This window comes from Schistocerca serialis, chromosome 3 (genome assembly GCF_023864345.2).
Source record: "Schistocerca serialis cubense isolate TAMUIC-IGC-003099 chromosome 3, iqSchSeri2.2, whole genome shotgun sequence".
NCBI lineage: Eukaryota > Metazoa > Arthropoda > Insecta > Orthoptera > Acrididae > Schistocerca > Schistocerca serialis.
In genome coordinates, this window is record NC_064640.1 from 983,498,722 (window position 1) to 983,511,043 (window position 12,322).

The 12,322-nt window shown below is 39.2% G+C and overlaps 1 protein-coding gene across 2 annotated transcripts in view; it reads right to left on the reverse strand.

The window, feature by feature from the left end:
- The window catches only part of LOC126471429 (uncharacterized), a 649,788-nt gene that overhangs the window by 86,934 nt on the left and 550,532 nt on the right, over window positions 1-12,322 (reverse strand). For both annotated transcript variants that reach the window (XR_007586305.1, XM_050099588.1), the window contains exon 19: window positions 1,331-1,669. Coding sequence is in view for 1 of the 2 variants with exons in the window: in XM_050099588.1 (XP_049955545.1) it covers window positions 1,331-1,669 (339 nt within the window). In the remaining variant the exon portion in view is untranslated. The remainder of the gene's footprint in view (window positions 1-1,330; window positions 1,670-12,322) is intronic.

Sequence of the window (12,322 nt, forward strand, 5' to 3'; positions counted from 1 at the left end):
TGAAAATCTTCAAGGATCTATTAATAATATTGTCATTGATTTAGTAAATGGTTTAGTGTCAGTGAGCTCTCATTGAATGTTAATAAAATTAACTATACTCCGTTGAATGTAACTGCCAAAACAGAGGAAGAACTATGTGCCACAAAGACAACAGAAAGTTGTGTGAATGAATGTGTGGGTGTTTCTCTTTCTTTTCCTGATGGGGGCTGGGGCCAAAAGCTATAATCTAAATGTCTTTTATTTGTGCGTGTCAGCTACTTTACATGTCATCTTTATGTTAAGTAGCAATCTATCTTTTCCTTACATTGGAGATCATTCAATAACATTTTGTTGCAAATGGAGTCCAACAAGCAGACATATTTAAGCTAAAAAGCATAATACTTGTTTATTAATAATAAACAGTGATTCCTTTGGGGCTGTGTGGACATCTCACAAATAATATAGAATGCTTTTGCATAAATTGGGTTGACTTATCTACATTTTATTTTTTTACACATATGGAACAAATAGATATTATGATGGTATTAAGATAACACATAATGTTTTTGTGATGTAATTCTTAAATTTGCTTGTGGTGGCCTGTGCAAGAATTCATACAATTTTTGGCTTGTAATGCATTAGCATCACATATGCAGATTATTGAAAATATAATTTATAGTGGCAGAAGTTACACTTGTTTATCTCAATTTAATTGTAGGCTAGTAATAAGTTAATCTATAATTTCAAATAATGTTGATATAAGGTGGCATGTTAATGATTAATATATTATGATGTTGTATTGTTTTGATTTGAGATTTTACGAAAAATATTGTATAAGTATGATTTGGAAAATGGCTTCAATGTATGCCAAAATGATATTATCAGTTGTAGCTTTGAAATAAAGGTTGCAGCAAAAATTAAATATTCATACATTACTGGTACTAGTACTTGGCAAATTTAAAGAACTTAAGATTTTTCACTACTTACATTTGTAATTTATAAGTATTAGACAACGTAAGCCTTCCATATTATGTAAGAAAGGAGAATAATTACTTAGGAAATAATAATAATCAAATATCTTATGTTTTGGTTGAGGTTTATCAATAAATTATGCAATAAGGGTTATTGGAAGAGACCATTTCATTATGCTTTACATGTTTCAGATAGTTATATTTTTGTATGTGCTGTATCAATAAAATTTCAAGTGCTACAAATTATTATTTTAATGAGCTGAAATATCTGTTTATTGTATATTAATTGGTAGTATAGTTTCAAAAGAGAATAATAGCTAATATTTAAATATTTTCATTGCACCATTGTTATAGTATTTGCCATTTAGTCATATACTTACATTTTCAAGTTCAAAGGAGGCTGTGTATCTACGAAGTATGCCCATTGAAACTGATGATCTGTAGCAGGCTTCTGTGAGAGGTGTTTGATTTCCCCATTCCAGTTTCAGCTCATGTTTCTCAATAGCACATTGTGAATGGGGCCAAGCATCAGCATTTCTTGCCACAAGAAACTCGCCACTTAAATTTAATTTTAAAGTTAAATCATGATCTGAACATCCCACGCTACCATGGGTTCCAAAAATCACTTTGAAGTGACCAGTGATGTTTTCTGATGGGCTAGTTAGTAGAAGCTGATGTGCGTTTACAGCTGGAGCTAGAATTTCGCCATCAATACAAACCTGTTGAAACAAAACATAAAATGAGACATATATGGATGACGTTTTCTGTGCATAGATACTTTTCTGTTGAGTACTCTGACCTGGACCTTGAGCTACAACATAACAGTGCACTGGGACAAGGATCCTTGTAATCATAGTTCCAGTACCAATCTTACTGCAACAAAATATGAGTGATGGATGACGTTTTCTGTGCATAGATACTTTTCTGTTGAGTACTCTGACCTGGACCTCGAGCTACAACATAACAGTGCACTGGGACAAGGATCCTTGTAATCATAGTTCCAGTACCAATCTTACTGCAACAAAATATGAGTGATGGTCAATAACCTAAAGAATAATAGCCTAGTTAAAGCAACCATATGCTACAGATACAGTTTTGTACACTTTGGTAGTAATTCCATGATACTTAGAAGGTCTACATTACTTTATGGATGGCAGCAACTTTTAGTTGCTTGAAGTATGAAACCAATACCCTCCTTTTCATAGTCAGTCAGCTTTGTCATTAGTACTATCTGTGTTTAAAGTATGACCTAGGTGTAACTTATGTTAACTTCCCCCATAAATAGTCTTACTGCGTATTCTCAGAAATGGTGTCTAATAGTTGTAAACCTACTGCAGTTTTACTCACACAGTGATGGCACATTGATGTAAAGATGGAAAACAAGTAATAAATGAAATGTGTATTTTATATTTAGTTTTATGTTGGTATATAATTTTAGTAAAAAATGCTTTGTACATGAACTGTATGTTGTATTACTATACTACATTGTATGGGGGCTTGTTTTTCAATTTCCTATTACATAATTGTTAATTGTCATCCTTTGCTTGCAGCAAAACCAACCAATAAGGTCAAATCCTATTTCATAATTCTGTAAATGTTGACTAAGTAGCATTCCCTTAAAACTAATTCTATTATACTTATTGTATGGCATGAACATGTTAATGTATGTAATGTATTATGTCATCCATATATCACAAATTGTCCAGTTTTTATCTGTTGGTGCAGGCAGCCATCCATGACAATTTACAGCATACTGTTTCTTTTGTACTCAATTTGTGTGAACTTTGCAGCTATGATTACTTAGTGTATACTACTTTGATGTTACATTTCTTCAGTTCATTCCAATGTTAAAGAAAGTATGTCCCTGCTACATTAGTTGTAACTGACATCAGCCAGTGTAAACCATGATCTGGTGGCAACTCTCAGCACTAGGTTTCATTATGCTCCAAATCCAGATGTCAATCACTCTGTTACTGCCACTGCCACTGTAGCATCCAAAATGTGAAATAATTTGGGTGGAGGTCTTGGTTAAAGCAGGCTCAGACATAGTAATTGGATGTCTCATGGTAATAACATATTAGACCATCTGGTGACAAACAGACCCGAACTATTTGAAACAGTTAATGCAGAACAGGGAATCAGTGATCATAAAGTGGTTAATGCATTGATGATTTCAGCCGTAAATAGAAATATTAAAAAAGGTAGGAAGATTTTTCTGTTTAGCGAAAGTGACAAAAAGCAGATTACAGGGTACCTGACAGCTCAACACAAAAATTTCGTCTCAAGTACAGATAGTGTTGAGGATCAGTGGACAAAGTTCAAAACCATCGTACAATATGCGTTAGATGAGTATGTGCCAAGCAAGATCGCAAGAGATGGAAAAGAGCCACTGTGGTACAACAACTGTGTTAGAAAACTGCTGCGGAAGCAAAGGGAACTTCACAGCACACATAAACATAGCCAAAGCCTTGCAGACAAACAAAAATTATGTGAAGCTAAATGTAGTGTGAGGAGGGCTATGCGAGAGGCGTTCAATGAATTTGAAAGTAAAGTTCTATATACTGACTTGGCAGAAAATCCAAAGAAATTTTGGTCTTATGTCAAAGCGGTAGGTGGATCAAAACAAAATGTCCAGACACTCTGTGACCAAAAAGGTACTGAAACAGAGGATGACAGACTAAAGGCTGAAATACTAAATGTCTTTTTCCAAAGCTGTTTCACAGAGGAAGACTGCACTGTAGTTCCTTCTCTAGATTGTCACACAGATGACAAAATGGTAGATATCGAAATAGATGACAGAGGGATAGAGAAACAATTGAAATCGCTCAAAAGCGGAGAGGCCACTGGACCTGATGGGATACCAGTTTGATTTTACACAGAGTATGTGAAGGAACTTGCCCCCCTTCTTGCAGCGGTGTACCGTAAGTCTCTAGAAGAGCATAGCATTCCAAAGGATTGGAAAAGGGCACAGGTCATCCCCGTTTTCAAGAAGGGACGTTGAACAGATGTGCAGAACTATAGACCTGTATCTCTAACGTCGATCAGTTGTAGAATTTAGGAAAACGTATTATGTTCGAGTATAATGACTTTTCTGGAGACTAGAAATCTACTCTATAGGAATCAGCATGGGTTTCAAAAAAGACAGTCGTATGAAACCCAGCTCGCACTATTCGTCCACGAGACTCAGAGGTCCATAGACATGGGTTCACAGGTAGATGCCGTGTTCCGTGACTTCTGCAAGGCGTTCGATACAGTTCCCCACAGTCATTTAATGAACAAAGTAAGAGCATATGAACTATCAGACCAATTGTGCGATTGGATTCAAGAGTTCCTAGATAACAGAATGCAGCATGTCATTCTCAATGGAGAGAAGTCTTCCGAAGTAAGAGTGATTTCAGTTGTGCCGCAGGGGAGTGACATAGGACAGTTGCTATTCACAATATACGTAAATGACCTTGTGGATGGCATCGGAAGTTCACTGAGGCTTTTTGCAGATGATGCTTTGGTGTATCAAGAGGTTGTAACAATGGAAAATTGTACTGAAATGCAGGAGGATCTGCAGCGAATTGACGCATTGTGCAGGGAATGGCAATTGAATCTCAATGTAGACAAGTGTAATGTGCTGCGAATAAATAGAAGGATAGATCCCTTATCATTTAGCTACAAAATAGCAGGTCAGAAACTGGAAGCAGTTAATTCCATAAATTATCTGGGAGTACGCATTAGGAGTTATTTAAAATGGAATGATCATATAAAGTTGATCGTTGGTAAAGCAGATGCCAGACTGAGATTCATTTGAAGAATCCTAAGGTAATGCAATCCGAAAACAAAGGAAGTAGGTTACAGTATGCTTGTTCGCCCATTGCTTGAATACTGCTCAGCAGTGTGGGATCCGTACCAGATAGTGTTGATAGAAGAGATAGAGAAGATCCAGCGGAGAGCAGCGCACTTTGTTACAGGATCATTTAGTAATCGCGAAAGTGTTATGGAGATGATAGATAAACTCCGGTGAAAGACTCTGCAGGAGAGATGCTCAGTAGCTCAGTACAGGCTTTTGTTAAAGTTTCGAGAACATACCTTCACCGAAGAGTCAAGCAGTATATTGCTCCCTCCTACGTATATCTTGCGAAGAGACCATGAGGATAAAATCAGAGAGATTAGAGCCCACACAGAAGCATACCGAAAATCCTTTCCATGAACAATATGAGACTGGAATAGAAGGGAGAACCGATAGAGGTACTCAAGGTACCCTCCGCCACACACCGTCAGGTGGCTTGCGGAGTATGGATGTAGATGTAGATGTAGAAACCATGAAGCAGCAAGATCTATACTTTTATCTTGTTTGTGTCATGTGTACTTAAAGTTGAACATACTTTATGACAGAACACCTGACATGCCACTATAATGCCTCAACTTTTTTATGGTACGTTTTTATTTTAAAATTTTTACTTGTTAGAGGCATTCATTATTATATGTTGACTTTGGATTATATCCATTCATATGAGCAGAATTTAAAAGAATTGTTATTTTACAACATATTGTATAGTACTCATGTGACAGAGTGGTGTAAGCATTGTATGATGTACTACCACTGCCCAGTTTTAAATTACACTCCTGGAAATGGAAAAAAGAACACATTGACACCGGTGTGTCAGACCCACCATACTTGCTCCGGACACTGCAATAGGGCTGTACAAGCAATGATCACACGCACGGCACAGCGGACACACCAGGAACCGCGGTGTTGGCCGTCGAATGGCGCTAGCTGCGCAGCATTTGTGCACCGCCGCTGTCAGTGTCAGCCAGTTTGCCGTGGCATACGGAGCTCCATCGCAGTCTCTAACACTGGTAGCATGCCGCGACAGTGTGGACGTGAACCGTATGTGCAGTTGACGGACTTTGAGCGAAGGCGTATAGTGGGCATGCGGGAGGCCGGGTGGACGTACCGCCGAATTGCTCAACACGTGGGGCGTGAGGTCTCCACAGTACATCGATGTTGTCGCCAGTGGTCGGCGGAAGGTGCACGTGCCCGTCGACCTGGGACCGGACCGCAGCAACGCACGGATGCACGCCAAGACCGTAGGATCCTACGCAGTGCCGTAGGGGACCGCACCGCCACTTCCCAGCAAATTAGGGACACTGTTGCTCCTGGGGTATCGGCGAGGACCATTCGCAACCGTCTCCATGAAGCTGGGCTACGGTCCCGCACACCGTTAGGCCGTCTTCCGCTCACGCCCCAACATCGTGCAGCCCGCCTCCAGTGGTGTCGCGACAGGCGTGAATGGAGGGACGAATGGAGACGTGTCGTCTTCAGCGATGAGAGTCGCTTCTGCCTTGGTGCCAATGATGGTCGTATGCGTGTTTGGCGCCGTGCAGGTGAGCGCCACAATCAGGACTGCATACGACCGAGGCACACAGGGCCAACACCCGGCATCATGGTGTGGGGAGCGATCTCCTACACTGGCCGTACACCACTGGTGATCGTCGAGGGGACACTGAATAGTGCACGGTACATCCAAACCGTCATCGAACCCATCGTTCTACCATTCCTAGACCGGCAAGGGAACTTGCTGTTCCAACAGGACAATGCACGTCCGCATGTATCCCGTGCCACCCAACGTGCTCTAGAAGGTGTAAGTCAACTACCCTGGCCAGCAAGATCTCCGGATCTGTCCCCCATTGAGCATGTTTGGGACTGGATGAAGCGTCGTCTCACGCGGTCTGCACGTCCAGCACGAACGCTGGTCCAACTGAGGCGCCAGGTGGAAATGGCATGGCAAGCCGTTCCACAGGACTACATCCAGCATCTCTACGATCGTCTCCATGGGAGAATAGCAGCCTGCATTGCTGCGAAAGGTGGATATACACTGTACTAGTGCCGACATTGTGCATGCTCTGTTGCCTGTGTCTATGTGCCTGTGGTTCTGTCAGTGTGATCATGTGATGTATCTGACCCCAGGAATGTGTCAATAAAGTGTCCCCTTCCTGGGACAATGAATTCACGGTGTTCTTATTTCAATTTCCAGGAGTGTATTTGTCACTGAGCCATTCTGTATGCCCTACTACATTTTTTAGTTTTTGACTATAAGCATTTAACCTCAACTTATTTTGTTTTCAGGGTTCAGATGATGACAGTTTATATAGCTGAAACTAGTAATCCAGTAATTGTGTTAACATAGTGTTCTTGGAAAATAAACTGGTTTTCAAAAGAAAACTGCAGTACAAAATTACAGCTCACTTCCTGCACTGAATGATCTTGTCAGGTAACCATACAGTGCAATTATTGTCTTCCAGTAAAAGTATCGTTTCTGTTCACCTCATTGCATATTCCTTCTAATTACCTCCTATACTGCAGTGTACTGTACTGTTTAAGTTTTTCAATGTATGATACAAGTTTCATTGGGCTATGTTACTTGGCAGTGACAAAGCATGTGAAATTTACTTTTGTCCTTAAGTTTTTCCTACCAGTGTATATTGCAGATTTAATACACCTTCCAGGTAATAATTAATGTCACATGCAGGACACTGGTTAAGTAAAAATTAATTTTACAACTTTTCATTTAATTAACATACATCACAGTGCTATTTAGTGCCATTTTGATTGCATCATTTGTTTCAACTCTTAACCTTGTGTATTTGTGCAGTATTTTGTTAAATTTTGTTTCCCTTCTCATTAGGTACCTGATAAACTTTTAGTTTTAAATTTATTAATTTGTGTCCCTTAACCATAAATGGTCTTTTATATACATGAGGATGCTCATAGCCTCACTGTTGAGTGCCCTTAAACCACCCACCCACCCACCCACCCACCCACTCACTCACCCACTCACCCACCCACTCACTCACTCACTCACTCACTCACTCCCTCTCTCTCTCCCTCTCTCCCCCCCCCCCCCCCTCTCTCTCTCTCTAAATAAATGGTGCACTAAATCACAAATGCGTCAGTTATAATGCAAGCTCAGTGGCTCAAGAGATAACAGTTCATGTTATCATACTGACTGAGGACAGAAATTATTGCACATCTGATGCTGGTGGGAAATGGGGGGTACTGTTCAGGATGGCTAGGCTCTGGTGGAGAGACTGTGTTGAAACAGGACATATCAGACAAAAATAGTGGGAGTGGGTGACTCTGTGCATTCACAGAGAAAGATGACTGACATACTATTGACAACATATGCGCCCCTGTCAACAGGGAGAGTTCTGTTTTCTGCCAGTACTGGAACTGTGGGAAGAAGGCTGGAAGATAATGGGCTTTTATGCTGAAGAGCTGCTATAAAACAATGCTTGACTGTTTATCATAAGAATATTCTGACTTTGACTTGAGCAGAGTCATATTTTCTGATGAAAATATATTTTCTTCTGTTACCAGTTTTGCAGTTCAGGTGAGATATAAATAAATTGATTGTGTATAGTATCGTAAATGCAATTGTATTTTATAAAAATAGCTTTACATTATTGTAGTGCAGAACATGCATGAATGCATGATAAAAAATATCTTTTGTGTTTTAGGGCTAAATTTGTTTGAGCTTGGATTTGTTAAATGAATGTCTTTGTTGAATTTGTGAGCAGTTTTGTTAATAGGTGAACAGTTTTAATATTAATAGGAGTACCAGCCATTTGAAGAGCATTTTGATTTGAAGAATCTCATCCAAAAAGAGAGAATTGGATGCTTTTCTGTTGGAATTTGGGACTACATCTTGGCTCAGGGACAGGGTCCTTGTAAAAAACTGATGGTCTTCTTATTGGAAAGGCATATGTTAATATTCTAGAATACATAATGAAGCCAAGAGTTGAGCTGCTGTATCATCAGGGAGACATCTGTTTCCTGCAGGTACGAACAGCAAATAGCGCAAAAGTTTGTTTCATAGTTTTCATTCATTCATATCCTAAAGGCTACTGCTTGTCAAAGCTACCACTTTACTCCATCATTTGGTGTTCTCTTAATGCCACCTACATAGTTGATGCACTCTGCTCTAGTCATGATGACCTGAAAGCACAGTTTCCTTTGTCACCCTAATAGTTTCGAGCCCCATATGTTTTCACTAGATTCGTTGATGAGGATGGTGATGTGTCTAAAGATGTATCAAATGAATTGCATCTTCTGTATTTTTATTTTGTCCACTAGCTTTTTCCCCACAGCTCTGCCTGTGTATGCATTCAACACAGATGTTGAATACACCTTGTACTCCTCCTCTCTGCGACCACCTCTTCTTCCTCTGTCTGTTCATCTCATTCTTCTCCCACTCTCTTTGTCTATTCTGTTGACCTCTCTCTCTGCACATATCTACCTCCCCCCTTCCTCCGATCATATCCTCCTCCCCCACTCTCTTTCATCTCCGACTCCCTCTCTTCCTTTTCCACCTACCCAACAGCCCTCAACACCTTCCACCTGCCTCGTGCCTCTCCCCCTCCTCCCCTGTCTCTGTGCATTTCCACCTCCTCCTCACTCTGTCCGTCAGCTCCGCTATCCATCGCAACCTGTCCCCAATCATCCTCATTGGCACGTGTAGCCCCTGCGATACAATTCAATAAAGTAGGAAAGTACTACTCTGACAACACACATATCATGCAGGCCATGCTACATATCAGGGGCTTGAAAATCATTTATTTGCTCCTGATGTGCAGGCCACCATGCAAAGCACAATGATAAATCAGGCTTATGCTACTTCAATGCAACATGCCTGTCATACAGTGAAGCCTACATGTTGGGTCCTGAAAACCTGTTTATTTATATTTCCTTTGCTTCCTGTAGTGCTTTGAGATATTTGTTATTATTTCCATCCTTATTTTTCTGTTCTATTTCTCCTGTATGTAAATTACTGTAGCTACCAGAGAATTCTCTGCCTGATTCCATTTTTCAAAGACAAGTGAATCCCATACAACTGATTTTGCATTGTATTTATATATTTCATCTTTGATATGTTAATTTGTTGGAATGTCTTGGTCGTAAATGCTTGTTTTGTTGTTTCTTCTGTTTATTTGTATTGAGCATCTATTATCTGTGACTATAGGCCTACTTCTGTGATAGTCTGAACAGCTTGACACAGATAACTTTAGTACCTGATGTTTTTTTATCTTCTTCTTCTTCTGCTTTTATGGCCTCATTGGACCACTTCAGTCAATCATTTCTGGTCCTCTTCTTTGGTATTTCCCCCTTCCGAGTGGCCAAGTATCTCTTCATTCGTTCCGATGCTTTTCGTCGTTCCTTATCTGTAAATACCCTTTTCATTGTATGTCGTTTGTCAATTTTTGGTTTAAATCTTATTTCTGCGTCCCTCAACTTCTTTAAATTTGGCGTTTTGGTCTGCAAATCATCCAGAGTTATTTCCAGTTCTTCCATATCCTCTCTTATTTCCTTAAGCCATCCTCCTTGTTGTTTCAAATTCCAGAGTTTCTCAATAATTTTCCTTGATAATCTGGTTTCTGGTGTCCTCAGAATGTGACCACAAAAAGAGATCCTTTTCTTTCGTATAGTATCAGTGATGGGCTCCAGTTCTCTGTATACCACTTCATTTGGAACTATCCGCCATTGCCCAGCTTTTTGATATTTCTTATTTATGCATGTTCTAGCAATTCTTCTCTCTACTTTTAAAATTTTGTCAATTCTGTTTTTCTGGGTGACTTTAAAAAGTGTTTCACTTCCGTATGTAACCTCTGGTTGAACCACCATCTTGTAATGTTTTAATTTTGTTTTAATTGATAGACATATATCTATGCTTATATATCTACTATTTTCCTCAGTGCCATTAATTTAATGTTCTATTTTTTTAGCTATTACTTTGAATTTCCTCTTTTGTATTGAATTGAATAAAACCCCATTGTCCTTTTGCTTTTCTGAATTCATAACTATTATTATGTTGTCAGAAAATCTGATGCATTGTATTTTTTCACCACTGAAATAGATATTCATTGTTCTTTCTCGTATTAACATAGAATAAAAATAGTTTATAATTACATTACATTGCTGACAGTAGACATATTTGTCAAGTTTTCTTAAATAGTTCAAATTGTCCAATGTTCTACATATCTCAGTTCGATACCAAATTGTTTGTATCTAATTGAACTGTTCAGTCTTATTGTGGCATTTGGGCTATGACAGTCATCACATGATGGACTCAGTAAACGCCATTCTTAATAAGACTCTTCAATCTAGTCCACTCAGTTATGATAGGACTTGAGTTCTTAAATGCTACAGAAAATACTAATACAGAGTGCTGATTACTAACATGTTATTTAAAAATAAATGGATTAATTAAATAGATAATTTATTTACAGGACCACAGCCAATCCACCAAAGCAGAGCTTTTCAGGATTGGTTTCAAGGTCAAAACAGAATAAAACTAATGGTATTATGATCCACAGTCACCAGACCTCAACAAGATAGGTATAGAAACCATTGCTGTGTGGACCTACAAATGCAGGTGTCCTTTGAATGAACATAGAAAACCCTTATTGGGAGATAAAACATCATTCTACACTACTGGAATCAATGCCATGATGTCTTGAAAATTTCTCGAGTATTCAGCCAGGTAGCGCCGTCCAAAAGGTGCGATATTTCGGCAGGCTGAGGCTGAATACCCAAGAAATTTTCAAGATTTCTGTACGCCAGGAAAACCTCAGATCACAAATCAATGCCCTGATGCCTTTGAGAAATCTTTCGTACTGATTGTGGATGGGTCGGCTATTAGCAATATACCCTTACACAAAATCCATGCAATTAATCTTCTGATAAACAATCAAGTATTGCTTTATAGCAGCTCTTCAGCATTAAAGTCCATTACCTTTCAGTTTCCTTTCCACAAGTCTTTCACTGCCAGGAATTTGGGAAATCTCTCACAAAGCACAAAGATTGTGAAATGGTAGTCCACATGTATTGACCAACAGACCTCACTCATCTCTCTCACTCCATACAATGGCTGTGTGAGTGTGTGTTCACATTTGTGCATTGTATGAACAAGTACAATTAAGATTGAAAAGAAATGCAACAGTAAGATGGCATTCAATATCACCATGAAATATTTTAAATTTGTGGGGAGTTACCAAATTAATTTTTACTCAATCTGTGTCCAGCACAAAAAATTAATTAAATAATTGGAGGATATATTAAGCCCAATATATCTAGTGCAGGCAGTGCACTCTTGAGGTCATGACTTACGAAAAGTGCAGGAAAAAAAGTGTGCCATACCACTGCAGTGTGGTTATGATAACTAACCGAGGAACAATGCTACAGATGTTAAAATATAAACTGAGAAACATTGTCTTGGTTCAGTATACAGCAAGAAGACATCACTATCTGCATGTTCTTTGAGTAGCCAAAATGAGTTTCGATTGACAGATCAAATAGAGCAGGTGGGACTGCTATCATATTGTCA